Source organism: Diabrotica virgifera, chromosome 8, assembly GCF_917563875.1.
Source record: "Diabrotica virgifera virgifera chromosome 8, PGI_DIABVI_V3a".
NCBI classification, from domain to species: domain Eukaryota; kingdom Metazoa; phylum Arthropoda; class Insecta; order Coleoptera; family Chrysomelidae; genus Diabrotica; species Diabrotica virgifera.
In genome coordinates, this window is record NC_065450.1 from 143,285,032 (window position 1) to 143,302,205 (window position 17,174).

Consider the following 17,174-nt stretch of genomic DNA (forward strand, 5'->3'; position numbering starts at 1 on the left):
TACTCTGGAGTATTTTGCAAGCTTCTTTTGCTTATGGCTGCTATGTTCGGTTAGGGGAAAAATGTCATCTGGGAACTACAAATCCTCCAACTAGTCATGCAATTTCAATCTAATACCTGTTTATACTATCGAATGTTCTCTGTTTATACTATCGAATGCCTTTTCAAAGTCAAAGTCAAAGTAAACCTTATGTTTATATTTTTTTGCCATTCACTAGCTTGTTCCAAGATAATTATAGAGTACAGGAGATAGAGCGGTACAGGTACAAGATACAGAGGTGCTGATAGAGTACAAATGAGGTCGATAGTGGAGCGTTTTGCGCGAAAGCCTTCTTGGTTGCTTCTTAGTCTTAGTTTCTTGTCTATTTCTGGCTTCAGTCTATTCAATATGATATTTGACATTATTTTGAATGTGGCACTTAGCAGTGTTATTGCTCGCCAATTCTCGCATTTATTTAAATCGCCCTTTTTTGGTGTCTTAATGGTTACACCCTCGTTCCATTTCTGTGGGAGCTCCTGGTCGGCCCATATCTTGAGTTTGTGTAACATTTCTACTAATTTGTTTGCGCCCGCCTTTATTAAATTTATCGGTAGGTTGTCGCTTTCAGCGGCATTGCCATTTTTTTAGTTGATTCAGTGTTTTTTGTATTTCTTCTTTCGTAATTTCAATTGTTCTAATGTTTATTTCCTGTATTACGCTATCTTCGTCTATATCTGGTGTTTGGAGTATATTTCCTCGCAGTGTTGTTTTCATCTTTGTATTATTTTATGTTCTGATTTAATTATATTTCCTTGTTTATCTTTGATTTGTTTATTACTGTTTAGTGTTTTCCTTGTCAAATTTCGGATGATATTGTACTGTATCTTCAGGTCGTTTTCTTGCGCAGCTTTTTCTGACATTTTTACCATATCATATACATAGTATCTTTTGTCTTTCCTGGCTTGCTTTTTAACCGCTATATTTTTTCTTTGTATTTCCTTTCTACTGCTTTTTCCTTCTTCGGTTGCTTCTTTTTGTAACATTTTTTTTTAAGTTTCTTTCTTTCTTCTCTTAGTTGCAATAGTCCAGAAAAATAAGGTTTTTGTCGGGACACTTGACCAGCCAGGTTGCAAATGGGTTTTTTGGAGTTATACCTATTACATTATAAATACAACAATGCCCGTCACAGTTCGGACGAGAATTTTAGTAATTAACAAATAAGGGTCAAATATGACAGTTTTTCGTTTAAATCGCTACAGGTAAAAATAAGGTAATTAAATATCTTATTTAGATTATTCACCTTTTAGTAGATAAGCAAAGGTTTAAATTTTTTTAAATTATGATCCGATTATTTGTTACTTTGGAAATTGCAAAATAAAACTAAATTTCGAAAATAAAAAAATTGTTATAACTTATAAAAAAATTGTTATAAAAATGAAATTAAGACTTTGATATTGCATGAAATGTTGAGTCAAACAGTCCATAATGCACAATAAATTTGAAGACGATTTGTCAATTAGTTTAAATTTTATTCGATTTGTTTATCACAAAGAGCTTTTTTGCAATGTTATTGTTCATAAAATTATAATAATACAGCAATTCTGTGGAAACCACAGGAAAGAAGAATACTTATATTTTTAACTTATTTAAAAAATCAATAAGAAGTCATTTTTAGCATTCTGAAAACATTTTACGAAAGTAGAATCATTTTTGGCTTCTAAACAATTTTAATAACCATATTAACATATTGACTAAATCTGCGTTGGGATTTGAAAAGCTGATATTTTTACACGAATTTTCAAAAAAAAACTTTTCGCCTAGGTTAATTACGAGCAAAGTTAGCCACTTTTATTACTTATTTAATTCACAGTTACTTCTATGTACATAAAATTCTCCTGTAACAGTGTTAGTTATCATATTCCTCCGAAACGGCTTGACCGATTTTTATGAAATTTTACACGTATATTCTGTAGGACTGAAAATAGGTGGTAATCTATTATTTACACCCATACGTTATAAGGGGGGTTGCCCCCTGCCACTTTTTTATTGTTTTGGAGAAAATTGTCTACCTTCATTTTATATTATGTACCATTAAAAATATATACAACCCTTAATTTTCACCTTTCTACCACCAACCCCTATTTTTTAATAGTTATCTATTTATTTACATCTATAAAATTCTCCTGTCGTAATGTTAGTTGCCATAATCCTCCGATACCGCTTGAACGATTTTTATGAAATTATATATGTATACATATACTTGTATATGTATATGTTACAGTTCAAGTTGATTATCCAGTTGGAGTTGACTCCAACTAGTTGGAGTCGACTCTAACGGCTGGTTTCAGTAAAAGTTGATTATAAATATAAAATGAAGATTTATATTCAACATTTACTAGTAAAAGTAGACTCCAACTAGGAAAAGTATACTCTTCCCAATGCCATTTAGTAAAAGTTGATTCTGATTCACACAAACAGCCGATTCTAGAAATTAAATGTTACTGAATATGTTCAAATTAGTCTAGGCTGTATCGTCGCCCCCGATAGGTAAATTACTGCGATTCGAATTTTTTGCACAAACTTACTCAAAAAGAGGTCCTTATAACAAATCTACTGGGTGCCAGGCAGTACCTTGATCGATAAATTGTTTAAACAATTTTTTTAGATAAATTCACAAAAATAATTTTTTCACTTCGAACAATTTTTTTTTAGATCATTTGGGTTAGTCTGAGCAAAAAAAGGTATTTTGTGATTTTTCTCTAAAATTGATTGTTGTCGAGTTATACGCGATTTAAAATTTGAAAAATGCGAAAATAGCCATTTTCAAGGCTTAATAACTCGGTTAAAATCCATTATTATGAAAGTCAGAAAGTGACCAAATCAGAGTTTATAGCCTCCTCTACAAGATCCAGCAGAAATTTTTGTCACTACAGTAGTCTCTCTTATAACGCAGAAAATTTTTGTCACTACAGTAGTCTCTCTTTATAGCGATTCCCTATATAACGATAATTCCTCTATAACGATCAAAATACTAAACATTGTTTGGTTCGTCATAAGGACAATGTATTAATTCTTTCTCTATACCGATATCGTTCTCTCTTTATAACGATAACTTTTCAATATTCGATGACCTCACTTTTCAAGAAACAACTGATAACCATTTGCGTTTGGCAATAACTAAGATAACTAAACCGTGAGAATTTTACCAATTAAAGATAAGAGTTAATTGAAACACAGGGAATAACTGAAAAAGCTCTTGCGTAGGTGTAACTTGATAAAAAGTGATTAGTGAGTGATTCATTTTTTGGCTCTAATTTAACAAAAATTTGGTGGTTCAAATTTCAATCCGATATGCAGAAAGTTGAGTACACGCTTTTATCGTTCGGGCGGTGTGCCTTAACTGTTTTCACACAGATGTTGTCCTCTATTGACTATTGACGACTTCTAAGTTTCAATTTCGGTTGTATCTCGGCCTGTGAACAGTCAAGATGTTTTCGAAAAAGCGTAGAGTACTCTCGGTTAAAGAAAAGTTATCGATATCTCGGGCAATAGAGAAAATTAACACAAGTTATTTAGTACAGTACGAGTACTATTACAATAACGATTTTTTTCTCTTTCTCTCTATATAACGATCTCTCCTTATAACGATGAAAATTCCCGGTCCCTTGCATATCGTTATAGAGAGAGAGAGGACTGTATTTTATTACTAAGCTTTATCTTTAATTATTAACAATGAGCGCTAAGTGCGTATTAGGCGGCCGTCAATGGTGAGAGATAAAGAGATGCACCATTCCGCCCGTCCAATGGGGAATCTTACTCGCACTCACATTGACGGCCGCCTCAATACCCGCTTAGCGCTCATTGTTGATAATTAAAAATAATATCTTATTAATGAAATAATGACAAAAATTTCTTCAGGATCTTATAGAGGTAGCTTTAATTTTTAATTTTTTTAGTTTCTGACTTTCATAATATATAATATCGTATGGCATTTTTGCCTTTCGGAGAGTTCCGGCGCCAATTACATCTTTAACCCTGTTTCAAGTAACTAGTGTCGATGTACACTAGCCCAGGGGGACCGACGGCTTAACGTGCTCTCCGAGGCACGGTGAGACGGCTCGTGTCATTATTGGAAATAAAATGGTTTGTCTTTGGCAGGACGGCAAATAATGATATGTACCACCAGTGGTACATGTACCACAGATTGAGAACCGCTGCTTTACATAATATGAGATAGAGTAGATAAAAATTATTTTTGTGAATTTGGTTAACAAAAATTGGTTAAACAATTTTTCGACTGCGGTACCGCGTGACACCCTGTGTATTTGTTATAAGGATTGTTATACGGATGTAATTTTTTGAGTAAGTTTGTGCAAAATATCGAATCAAAATAATTTACCTAACGGGGGCGACGTTACAGGCTATACTAATAAGTAGTTGAAACGGTCAAAACAAAGAAACGCACACTCATCAAAAATGCACTTTTAATCAACATTTACTGAATCGATCCAGGAAGAGTCAACTCCAACTAGTAAAAGTTGATTTAAATTTTTAAAATCAACTTTTACTGCTCGTTTCAGTTGGAGTTGACTCCAACTAGTTGGAGTCAACTCTAACTGAGAATCAACTTGAACTGTAACATATACATAACATTTTGTATTGTTAGGTGGGTATATGTGTACATAACATACTCTACAAAACTACAGGTATATATAAATTAAAAAAATAATGATCAAAGTCCATCAACAAACTCCGGAGATATTAAGCGCAACATATCTTTGAAAAGTTAATTTCATTTTTTGAGTGCACGGATTTTAATAATTCCGCTCCACAGACCACGAGTCGATTTCGTTAGGACGTCATTTTTAAAGATATATTAACAACTCTGTTCAAGTTTACTCAAACTTTTACACATAAACTATATACATACCTTGAACTTTAAAATAGCGCCAGTTAGGTTTCTTAATTGTTATAAAGAAACTAGCTGTGAATTAAATAAAAAAAGTGCCTAACTTTGACCGTAATTAATCAAGGTAAAAGTTTTTTTAACATTTATGTAAAAGTACACATCGAAAACAATGTGATAACTACAGGGGTAATTTGTGTTACTAAAAGATAAATTTTTCATATCTACAGTATTTTTTGATAAAATGCATATTTTTCGAGGTATTCTCAAAAAACCCTCTAAAAAAGTCGATTTTTTCGTCGAAAAACTGTTACTTTCAAGCGCGAATAACTCGAAAAATATTAGTTTTACGAAGAAAATGTAAAAAACATTTCTTTCTTAGAATTACTTTTTACATCGATTTACATGGTTAAAATGCAATAAAAATTTCCCGTCCCCGAGATGGGGTGGCAACCACCCCAAGCTTTTAGCGTACAGCGGCATGATATAGAAAATGATCCTTGGCCTATTCCCTACGCCCTACCTTCTGTGAAAATTTCAAGTAAATCCATGCTGGACGAAAAAATTGCGAGTCAAAATGCTTCATTTCCTCGACTATAGAAGGAGGAGAAACAATCAGTAAATGTAACGAATATAAATACCTGGGTATGAATATGAAAATCACGAATGATGGAACACTAGACGGAGCCGTTAAAGAACGAAACACTCAGGGCAGGAAAGCAATTAGGCTCCTAAACTCAGTACTCTGGGACAAGCAGGTAAACAACCAAAACAACAAAAAGATCTATAACGCCGTAGTGAAAAGCATTATAACATACAGCTGCGAAGTATGGCATATGAAGGAAAAATCAAAACGAATGTTAGAGGTCACCGAAATGGATTTCTGGAGAAGGGCTGCAGGAAGATCAAGAAGAGAACATGTCACCAATGAACGGATACGAGAAATAATGAAGGTCACACATACAATAAATGACGAAACCAACGAAATACAACTACGATGGTTTGGTCACGTATAAAGAATGCATGAAGACAGAATCCCAAAACAAGGGCAAAAATGGAAACTGCAAGATAGAAGAAGATGAGGTAGACCGAGGAAAAGTTGGCAGGCAGGAATAAACAAAGCCATGGATGAAAGAGGTCTGCAAGTAGATCAATGTACGGACAGAGAGGAATGGCGAACGGGTATCGGAACACGAAGAACGTTATAAACCGATAATATAATAATAATGTAAAAGTACCAGCTTTTTAAATCCTAAAATCTAGGGATGGCGCTTGTTGAACAAAAAACCGGTTTTTGGTTATACCGGTTTTTTTAACTTACGGTTTAACCTGGCGGTTATAACCCGTCAAAAAAACGGTTGTTCCAAAAACAGGTTTTCGGTTTTTTTTAATCAAAAGCAAATACTCAATAAGTTATAATGTTACATTTATATTGCACTTTAGTTTGCTCAATTTTCCTCCCGAAAAATTCCCCAACCAATTCAACCTATAAAAATTTTCCCAGGCGCTTTCAAGTTACCCTAAAAATGGGCCAGAGTACCCCAATCTCTGATTCGTCGCTCGTTGTAGACGGCGTCGGCGTATATTGCGTTGTCAATAATTGGGATATTCCCAAAAGTGATGATCCTATCGATCTATCAAAATGTCCCTTGGATCTATCAAGTTTTAAAAAATGTCCAAATGACTTATAGGTATTTTACAAAATAAATTCGATAAACCAATTCAGTATTTACTTCTCTATTGCCATCAAAAAATTTCAGTAGGTAATATTTTTTAATACGTTTGTATAATACCTACCATTTATTTCGTAAGAATTATTTATTGTTTAAAAATTACATAATTGAGATTCCTAATCGTATTTCGGTATTCACATTATACAAGAGTCTCAAGTCTCAAGTACTCAAGTATAAACAATTTTTTAGCTGATGATGGTTGGAATATCGATTTCAAGCAGATCACCTACTTTTATGTAAATATTATCATCACATGCACCATTTCACCAGTCTTTGAAACATTTATTAATCTAAATAACTATTCTCAAAATTGTTTCATAAAAGCTGATGTGACACTTTCGTCCAGTTCTCTATTAGTAAATAAAAGTTGAATTATGGTTGTTTGGGTTAATTACTTCGCATTTATTATTTATAATATTATATGATCAAGATCGAAAATATATAGAAATTTCTTCATTTTTCTCTAAATTAATTTTTTTCCACAGGCAACCTATTCGGTTTTTCAATGGTTATTACTTTAAAAAGAAAAAAACCGGTTATAACCGGGACAATAAAACAACCGGTAAAACCAGTTGTTTCGAATTAAAAAAACTGGGTTTAGGTTATAAACGGTAGGTTTTTTCCATCCCTTAGTCGATTAATTTAGTTTGCAGTCAATACTAACAAAGTTATTCAAATTGTTTATAAGCCAAAAATGACTCTACTTTACTAAAATATTTTCGGAATGATAAAAATGAGTTTTTATTATTTTTTTAAAAACTTTGAAAACATAAGTATTCTTCTTTCATGTAGTTTCCACAAAATTGCTGTATCATTATTATTTTATGAAGAAAAGCATGCTTTATCATTGCAAAGAAAAGGATTTTTTATTAAACAAATTGAATAAAATGTAAACTAATTGACGAATCACCTTGAAATTTTTTGTTATATCTGGACTGAACATGGACTGTTTGACCCAATTTTTCATGTAATATCAGTCTTAAGTTTATTTTTGCAAAAGTTTATTTTTGCAACTTCCGAACCTTCCTTTTAAACCTTTGTTCATCTACTAAAAATGAATACTCTATCTGATATAAGATATTTAATTACTTATTTTTACCTGTAGCGACTTAAACGAAAAGACTGTAATTTTCAGGGCCGTGCCGTTCTATGATGCGGTGAGGCAGCCGCATCAGGCGGCATCACAAGGGGGCGGCATAATCAGTAAAATCTAATATCTTCTTCTTCTTCAAGTGCCGTCTCCTAATCGGAGGTTGGATATCATCATCACTATCTTTAATCTATCCACCTCTGCTCTAAAGAGTTCTATAGAACTGCATCTAAACCAGTCCCTTAAATTCTTTAACCGTGACATTCTCCTTCTTCCAATGGACACGCGCCAACTCGTAACTCTTAATGACAAACTTTTTCAAATCAAAATGTACACCGGTCAATTCGTAACTTTTTTACTACCTGACCCTCCCAACTTGCAACTTATACAGGTGAATTCGAAACCATTGTTTAATTCTAATTCTATTTACACATAAACATTACATCTACTGGTAATGCAGCAGAGTTATGCTCCACGTAACGTAGAGCCACACCCAGAGCTTTAGTGGCATCTGCGTGTGACACTCAATATGACAGGGAAACTTCTTCCTCGCTTTCTTCATCTTCATTAGTCATTAGGGTTGCCTTGAGGTTGAACCAAGTCTACAATGTATTCATCCGTAAATTCTTCGCTCCCTTTGTCGTCAGCTTCAATCCATTCTGTAATTACACTTTCTTCTTAGTTTTCTGATCCATCTTGTATAGGGGAACGGGGAAAAATGGAGCTTATTCAAATTAGAAATCAAGTCATGGAGTTAACGACTAAGCACAAATGATGACACTGGCCCTGCATCAGTGACATCAATCTGAGATGGGTGGAAGAGGGAGAGAGACAGGCACAGCGACTCAAAATCAACGACAAAGTAAACTTTCAATTATTAGTTAGGCTAACTTTCGGATAATCCGACCTTTTCGGAATCCGAACAGGCTGTCCCCCCAATTAGTTAGGATTTGCGGGGTTTTACTGTATATAGGTACCTACTATAATATCTGCGTTCCAATCGGCTGGTAGTCTGTTTTGTTCATATTTTTTGTTGTATTAGCTGGTTTATTTCCTTATGTAATTCTCTTCCTCTGTATTTTTTTCCACTGTTATTTCATTTTCTTCTGCTGCTTTTCCGTTTTCTATGTTTTTAATATTTGTTTTTGTACGTTTTCTTCTGTGAAAATTTCTACTTCGTTGTTATCTTGTTCTTCTTCATCTGTTTCCTTCATACCGAATAGCATTTTTTCGTAATATTCTTCTCATATTCTGCTGATCTGTTTGTCTTCAAACAGGGTTCCTCTTTTTTTTTGTTTTTTAGTACTCTTGTTTTAATGCTGGACGTATTTTTTATCTGACTTTTTTGTAAAATTGTTATATTTGATGGTTTTCTGTCTTTTTTAATGTCCTCCAGCGAAACCCGTCATTTTTCTTCTTTTTATTTGTTGAGTTTGCTGTGTTTCTCGCTATTTTTTATTCTTCCCTGTTTTGTTTTGACGGATTGGTTGTTTATCCACGTCATTCTAGCGTAGTTTTTTAGTTTTCTGCGTTTCGCAGTCTTGATCGTACGTAAATTACACATTTAAAATTGAAAAGGATTTATAGGTTCCAAATTAGCTAAAACACGGTGTTTCAATCCCTGTTTGTGTATTATCGCTCCAAACCCTTCTTGGCAGTAGCGCACCCAGGGGGGGGGTTTGGGAGTTAAACTCCCTTTCCCCCAGGGCATATGAAAAATATATAAATAATAGCAGGAAAATGAAACTTGTCTTTCACAAAATATAGAAAAAAATTTCGACGCCCAAGCCAACCCCCTTCCCCCCAGAGAAAAATTATAGGTGCGCTACTGCTGCTTGGATGTGTCCCGTTTTTTTCAAGTTTATGATATGGTCACCCTACAGTAGAAACGCTTCTTAATTCACGAGAGTATTCTACACACTTGTTCTTAATCCAGGATACAGTTTTTTGTGTCAAATTAGAATTTCATAATGGTAGATAAGTTTATTTTAATTTTCTAATCTATTTCAACAGTAGGGCCCCCGCATACTGCAGACTTTTTACCTGCCGATAGTTTAGTCGGGTTGGGCAAAATTAAAGATTTTTTTTTTAAAATATGTAAGAATGTAGTTCGTTTGGTATGGCATGAGTGCTTTAATTTTTTTTAAGTATGTATTCTATTTGTTTTTAATTTTGTAGACTAGCATACTTAACTACTTTATGTAATGTGAAATTTAAGACTTACTACTATATTTTAAATATTTTTCAAAATATTATTTTCTATATCCTTACATAAAAAAATACATTGAGTGTATGAAATAAGTAAGCAATGTTTTAAACATTTTTATTATTTTCCAGACATCTTTGAACCTATTAGTTGAACAAATTATATTATTAAAAATTTTGTACTTACTTTACTTAAGCCGTCCTCTTGTACCCTACGCTGTCGAGGTAAAAGTTTTGTAATAAAAAATTAAGAATTCAATTTTAACACTTCTATAATATGTTACAATTGAGCAATTAGACCAGCAGATTCGGCAACTGGTTATGATAAATTCATCAATTTTAATGAACATACTTTTTAATTTTTTATTTTTGCAGTGAAAAAAAATACATTGTTAATTATACAAAAAAATATCATTAATATATCACAACAATATTTTTTCCAACATACTACAGTAATCAATTATAAAAATATCCGAAGTCTAAATTCCAACATTTGAGGTGACAACAGCGCAGTGGAAGCCATGAGGACATAAACTCAAATATACGGAGACCACTACAACCGCAAACTGAATAAATATATATTTGGATGCCATCAAAACCGTTAAAGTGATTTTAGATATACAGCAAGCGAACATGGCGCGCCTGACGGCAATTGCTCCAAGTAATGTGTATATTATTATACAGATAACGTGACTGAGGACGTCCGGCCAATATTTTGTGTAAGCATTGTAGGAAGTGGTACCTTTCATTTGCGATACATTTTAGGGAAAGTCCTCGTGGCAACCGTATATCGGAGTTCACGAAGGCCTGGAAGCCACGAGAGACTACGGTTTAACATGGGGGGACGTCATAAGATGCTAAAAATAAATATATATATATATATATATATATATATATATATATATATATATATATATATATCTTACTTATAATACCTTACTTATATCCTCTTTTTATTTTCTTTGCTGATGGATTAGTCCTATGAAATTCTGTTTAACATTCTAGTGGCTTTTCTCCCTGAAGTATTTCTCTCTCTTACTGCTTTGTCTAATTATTAGTCTGCCGTTATCCCTTGTCGAAGTAAATCGTGTTGTTTGGGCATTTTGTTAAAAGGCGTGTTCTAGCGTAGTGATTTAAGTGAAAAATTTTTTAACGGGCGTGTTCTTATGTAAGTATTTTGAACAGTTTATTTTTACTAATTACATATTATCATTAATTTAATTTCACCTTATTTTAGTGTTTAATTTAAATTGGAGTCCTATGATCCATATGAGAAAAATACATCGATTGAGAAGTCTAATGATTATGGTCAGGACTATACTTTAGGCTTTGGCTTTAGGCAAGTTAGGTGACGATTTATCTGATTATAGTGATGCTGATAAAGCATAAATAATACTTACATCATGAAGAAATCGACAGAAACGATAGAAATCGATAGCGACTTGAAAGAGGAAAGTCTGTATCAGTGGCGGCTCGTGATTTTTACAATATATTTTGCTTATACCTAACTAAAATATCTAGATAAATTTGCCCCAGCAAAAACAATGCACCAAAAAATGTAATTTAAGGCCCCATTTTTTTGACCATTTTTTATTTAAATTTCATAATATCATCATAATTCATAGTATCATATCATTTTAATAATAGTTAATCTAATTGTAAATGTGTAATACCAAAGTTTGTGTCGATTATTCAGCTAGCCAGCCTCCCTTGTCAAATCTCGGGGCAGCGTGTGATGGCACCGTGGATGGCACTGTTAGGAGACCGGATCTTCTTAAACGCTGCTGCGCTGCGCGGAGCATTAGTAACCGAGGCTGGCTGGCTTCGCGCCTCCGTTGCGTGCAAACGAATTTTAGGTTTATGATTAAAAATAACGAAAAAACTAAAAGTGAGAATTTTGTTATGAAATTTGGTACGTGAGGTTAGAATAATATTTAGAACAACTTGTTTAAATAACTTTTTCCGATATCTGTAACGCAAAGCAAAATATCGGTATGCACCGTTCATGCATCTCAGGATAACTCAAGGTCCTGCCTACAATAATTGAAATAATGAAAAAACTGAGACGCAATATCCATACATGCGTATGGATATTTAGTGATAATGTGGAATTTACACGTTGTATAATAGTAATAGTGCTTGTTGTTTTTCGCGATTCAAGATAAACAAAACAGTGTAGCGTGTGTAAAAAATTTATACGGAGGCTAAGCCTCCCGTGCCTCCTCTGAAGAGCCGCCACTGGTATGCGTGGTGTAGAAGATGTTTCGCAGGTTTAGAATATCACCAATGAGAGTTTCAATCAACATTCGCAGCTACCAATAAAACCTTTTCTTGATATTTCATTGCAACGTGTGTTATTAACGTATGTATATTTTGGTGGTTTAACCAATTTGCATTACTTTTTTCCCGGTTTTTACAAACTTGAGAACTTTTCTAATCGAGTCAATACTTTTCATTATTTCTTTATTTCGAATATATTTACATTTATAACAGTACTGTAAGTTAGCATGTATGCTACATTGCATACATTGGTATGTATGCTTAATATTTCGTTTAGTTTCGAAACATGTATATTTATATAACACACATAAATAAATTATTATAAAAATACATATTTATTTGAAATAATATTATATTATAGGGCCCTATAATCTATTATAGGGACCGGATACAGCTCAGACGGTAGAATGCCTGACTTCTAGGTAGGCGGGGCTAGAAACCCAGAGCTGACGAGAACATTTAGACATTTTTAAAATGTCTATAGGCCCCAAGTCGACCCAGCCTGAATAACAATGTTACTGTCCCTGTTACCTTCCTTTTAATAATATTAATAATAAACTGACTTTCACAGAATATATACGAGGTGTAAGAAGTACAAGAGTCATTAGGGGAGCTGAAGAAATAATACGGAATACTGCAAGACACTCAAGATACGATCCAGAAAACAACACAGCCGAACAGTGCCTGGATACATTAAAACAAAGACTCTCAGTTTATTCAGGACAGGACGACTAAGAAGGTACAAAGTAAGTAACAACCGAAAATCCGACAATGCCCTTTTTGAGACTGCTGAGAAGGCGTTCTATCGAAAACTCAATTCCACCGTAGAAAATCTCGATAAGTCTTACCCAAGCCAAGAAGAAATTCATGAGTTTTGGGGAAATCAACTTTCCACACCAGCTGCTCTTAACAACAATGCTGGATGGATAGAAGATACGACACAGAACTGCCCTACTACTCTCTACGAACCCTTCACCACTGAAGAAGTCTCAAATATCATCAAAGAGCTTCATAACTGGAAATCTCCTGGACCAGACGGAGTTCAAAACTTTTGGCTCAAGAAGTTTTGGAGTGCTCATGAATGCTTATCAACACTAATTAATCATGTTATTTCTAATCCGCAGGATATACCATCATTACTAACTCAGGGAACCACTTATTTGATACCGAAAGATCCAGCAAAATACCGCCCAATTAATTGTCTTCCAACTTTGTATAAATTCGTCACATCCTGTGTAGCCCGGCGTATCTACCAACACTGTGCTCTGAACAATATCATAGAGCCTCAACAGAAAGGATGCGCTAAGGGTTCCATGGGTTGCAAAGAACAACTTATCATCGACTAAGTCATTTCTAATCAAACATATTCTAAAAAGAGGAATATATTTACTGCTTTTATTGATTACAAGAAGGCCTTTGATTTAGTGCCGCATGAATGGCTTATAGATATATTGAGAATATATAAAGTCGATGATAATATAGTGATCTTTCTACAACATATAATGACAGAGTGGAAAACTAGAATTCACCTTCAAATACCTGGTGAAAGTAACATTGAAACTGAAAATATCATAATCAGCCGGGGCCTGTTTCAAGGAGATTCGTTGAGTCCTCTGTGGTTCTGTCTAGCTATGAACCCACTATTTCAGCTATTGAACTCCACAGATGCAGGTTTTAGCATCAAAAATAACAACGATGTGGTGGCGAAGCTTAATCATTTATTGTACATGGATGATTTGAAATTAATGGCTTCCACTCGAAACCAACTCGACGAGATGCTAAAAACTGTAGAAACTTTTTCTAGTGATATTAGTATGCACTTCGGACTAGATAAGTGCCGTATTTTAAATATAGTCAGAGGAAAAGTACAGCCCGGAGGATTCGATATGCAAAATGGCCAGAACATCGAGGACATGGGTGAAAACGATATGTATAAATATCTTGGAGTAAAGCAAGCGCGGAAAATTGACCATAAACAAATGAAAACAGAGATAACTACTGAGTTTATACGAAGAGTAAAACAGCTGCTTCGCTCACACCTTAACAGTAGAAATTTGTTTAAGTCACTAAACACCTACGCATGTTCCGCGCTTAGCTACTCATTTGGTATTGTTAAGTGGACAAAAACAGATATAGAAGCTCTTCAGCGAAAAGTACGAACACACCTCACAAAGGCACAAAAACACCATCCTAAAAGTGCAGTAGAAAGAACAACATTACCAAGGAATTTAGGAGGAAGAGGACTTATGGATATAGGTGAGCAATTAGATAAACAAATTGCTAATTTAAGAACTTATTTTTAGATGCAGTCTGATACATCTACTCTACATCGCGCTATCTGCGCAGTAGATGACACAACACCGGTCAAACTGAGGGAACCAGAAATGCGCATAAACCACCTTACTAAGGACGAAAAAGTGAGCGCCTGGATGGGTAAACCTCTGCACGGGCGACATCCCAATGAGGTCAGCCAAGATTATGTCGACAATATAGCGTCGAACTACTGGTTGACATCAGGAAAGATGTTCCCTGACACGGAGGGTTCATTACTGGCCATTCAGGATCAGGTTATACCAAGCAGAAATTACCTGAAATATATCATCAAAGACCCTCAGGTTCAAAACGACAGATGCCGATATGGATGTCAAGCCCAAGAAACCATCCAACATCTTACAGGGGGCTGCCAGGCATTTGCTGCAACTGAATACAAGAAACGGCATGACGCAGTGGGAAAAATCCTTCATCAAGAGATATCTATCAAGCTGGGACTTCTTCAAACAGACCATCTCCCGTATTATCAATACGCCCCTGAGAGTATGCTTGAGGATGGCAACTACAAGCTATACTGGGACCGCACTGTGCTCACAGACCAAACAGTGGCACATAATAGACCAGATCTCGTACTAGTTAATAAATTAACAAGACAAACAACACTAATTGATGTGGCGACACCTAACAACAATAATCTACGTAGTAAATTTACTGAAAAGATCGCCAAGTACAGAGATCTGGAAATTCAAATACGGAGACAATGGAGAATGCAAAGTACCCAGACGATACCGATTATTATGTCTACTACTGGAGTCATTCCGAAGACCCTCCTCGAAAGCATAAAAAAGCTGGGTCTGAATGAACATCTTTATAAGGCCATGCAGAAAGCTGTACTACTCGCGACGGCCAGATGCGTACGAAAATTTCTGGGAGATACACCTGCATTCCAAGTCACTTAGGGCTCGATAACACGGAGAGTCCCACCAGAGCTCAATCCTTTTGATGCCGTAGGTATCTGGGATGACTCAATTTTCCCCTCGAGGGAGTGTGAACCGTATGGCTAAATCTGGATAAACCGACTTTTATTTCCAAAAAAAAAAAAATAAGTATAACAAACTGTACATTCTCTAAAGTAGAGGGCGAAGTTTATTTTGCTGTGTTCTAAGACACAACAAAAATATTCTTCCACTTAACCTCCACTTTTATACCGTAGGCCATAGATATAGCAGACTACCCTGCTATGATCCCAAAGCAACTTTAGTGGTATAAAACGGTAGACTATTAGTATTATATTTATCTGAAACCATCCAATGATAAAATGTTAGTGGCGTTTTGCTAACGGAGCCTGTAGTCTCGGTAGATAAGTCGGATGCGGCAAATTGCTAAGGGGCGTGTTTTCTCGTCACATAAAAGGAAAAACAAGAGAACAACAATACCAATTCCAATATCCGGAATACCAAAACACTTTTAAAATACAATTTACACATTTTAATAATATTTGGCTAGTTTTAAGCCACTTTAGTATAAGAAGGCAAATTGACACAAGGCGTGTACTTATGTAAAAAACATGGTGCGTGTAATGACGTGTTAAGTCACTATATTAGAATGTTTGATGTGTGATGTGACAGTGCTTCTAAACACTTACCTCTCCGATTTGATAATTAGTTAAATATATATTATTCACATTCTCAATGCATGCTGGCTGAACAATTATATCAAGTTTGAAAAGCTCTTGGGTAATGAGTATAGCCAAATCAGCGATGTATCTTTGACTTTCTCCTCTATATCCATCATGAACAATTACTTTCGAAATCTAAAACGTACAAATATGTTATTTTTAGCACCTTGCTGTAAGTAACTGTCTTTTTCTAAAAAGAAAGGAATTCTTCTCTTTCCGTCAGTGCCGGATTAACCATTAGACAAAGTAGGCAGTTGCCTAAGGGCCCGAAGGGGCCTCGCAGCGCCCAAAACGAAAAAATAATCATTAACATTAAATAAAAACTATAAATCATATTGTGTCTAAAAATTCAAATATATCGCGCAATACCATAAAAGTGATGGTGGACGTATAAAATTACATTACAATGCATACTTTTGTTCACACAGTAATCCTGTGTTGTGAGAATAAGTCACTAATGAATTCCGTTTGGTAGAAAAAAGCGTACTAGCCGTCAGTCGGTCAGTCTGCACGATTTTTTAGAAAAACAGTAAAAGGAACAAATAAGTCAGCGCACCCTCCCTACCTTCTCCCCCACTTCTTCTTCTTCTTCATGTGCCATCTCCTCTAAGAAGGTTGGCAACCATCACGGCAATTCGCACTTTCGATACCGCTGCTCTAAAGAGATCAGCAGAAGTGCAATTAAACCAAGCTCTCAAATTGTTTAACCAGGAGATGCGTCTTCTTCCGCGACTCCTTCTACCCTGTATTCTTCCTTGCATTATCAATTGTAACAAGTTATAACGCTCGCCCCTCATAACATGTCCCAGATATTGCAGTTTTCTGACTTTAATTGTATTTAAAACCTCTTTATCTTTTCCCATTCTTCTCAACACCTCGATATTCGTGACTCTATCCACCCAACTTATTCTTAATATTCTTCTGTAGGCCCATAACTCGAAGGCTTCTAATCTGTCCGAAACATCCTTCTTTAATGTCCAAGCCTCCAACCCATAGAATAATACGGAGAACACGTAGCATCTCAGAAGTCTT

General features: G+C 34.9%; 1 protein-coding gene across 2 annotated transcripts in view; it reads right to left on the minus strand.

Moving 5' to 3' along the window:
* LOC114334142 (uncharacterized) overlaps positions 1-17,174 on the minus strand; it is a 148,176-nt gene that overhangs the window by 89,960 nt on the left and 41,042 nt on the right. For both annotated transcript variants that reach the window (XM_050659942.1, XM_050659941.1), the window contains exon 7: positions 16,110-16,277. In XM_050659942.1, coding sequence (XP_050515899.1) covers positions 16,110-16,277 — 168 coding nt within the window. The remainder of the gene's footprint in view (positions 1-16,109; positions 16,278-17,174) is intronic.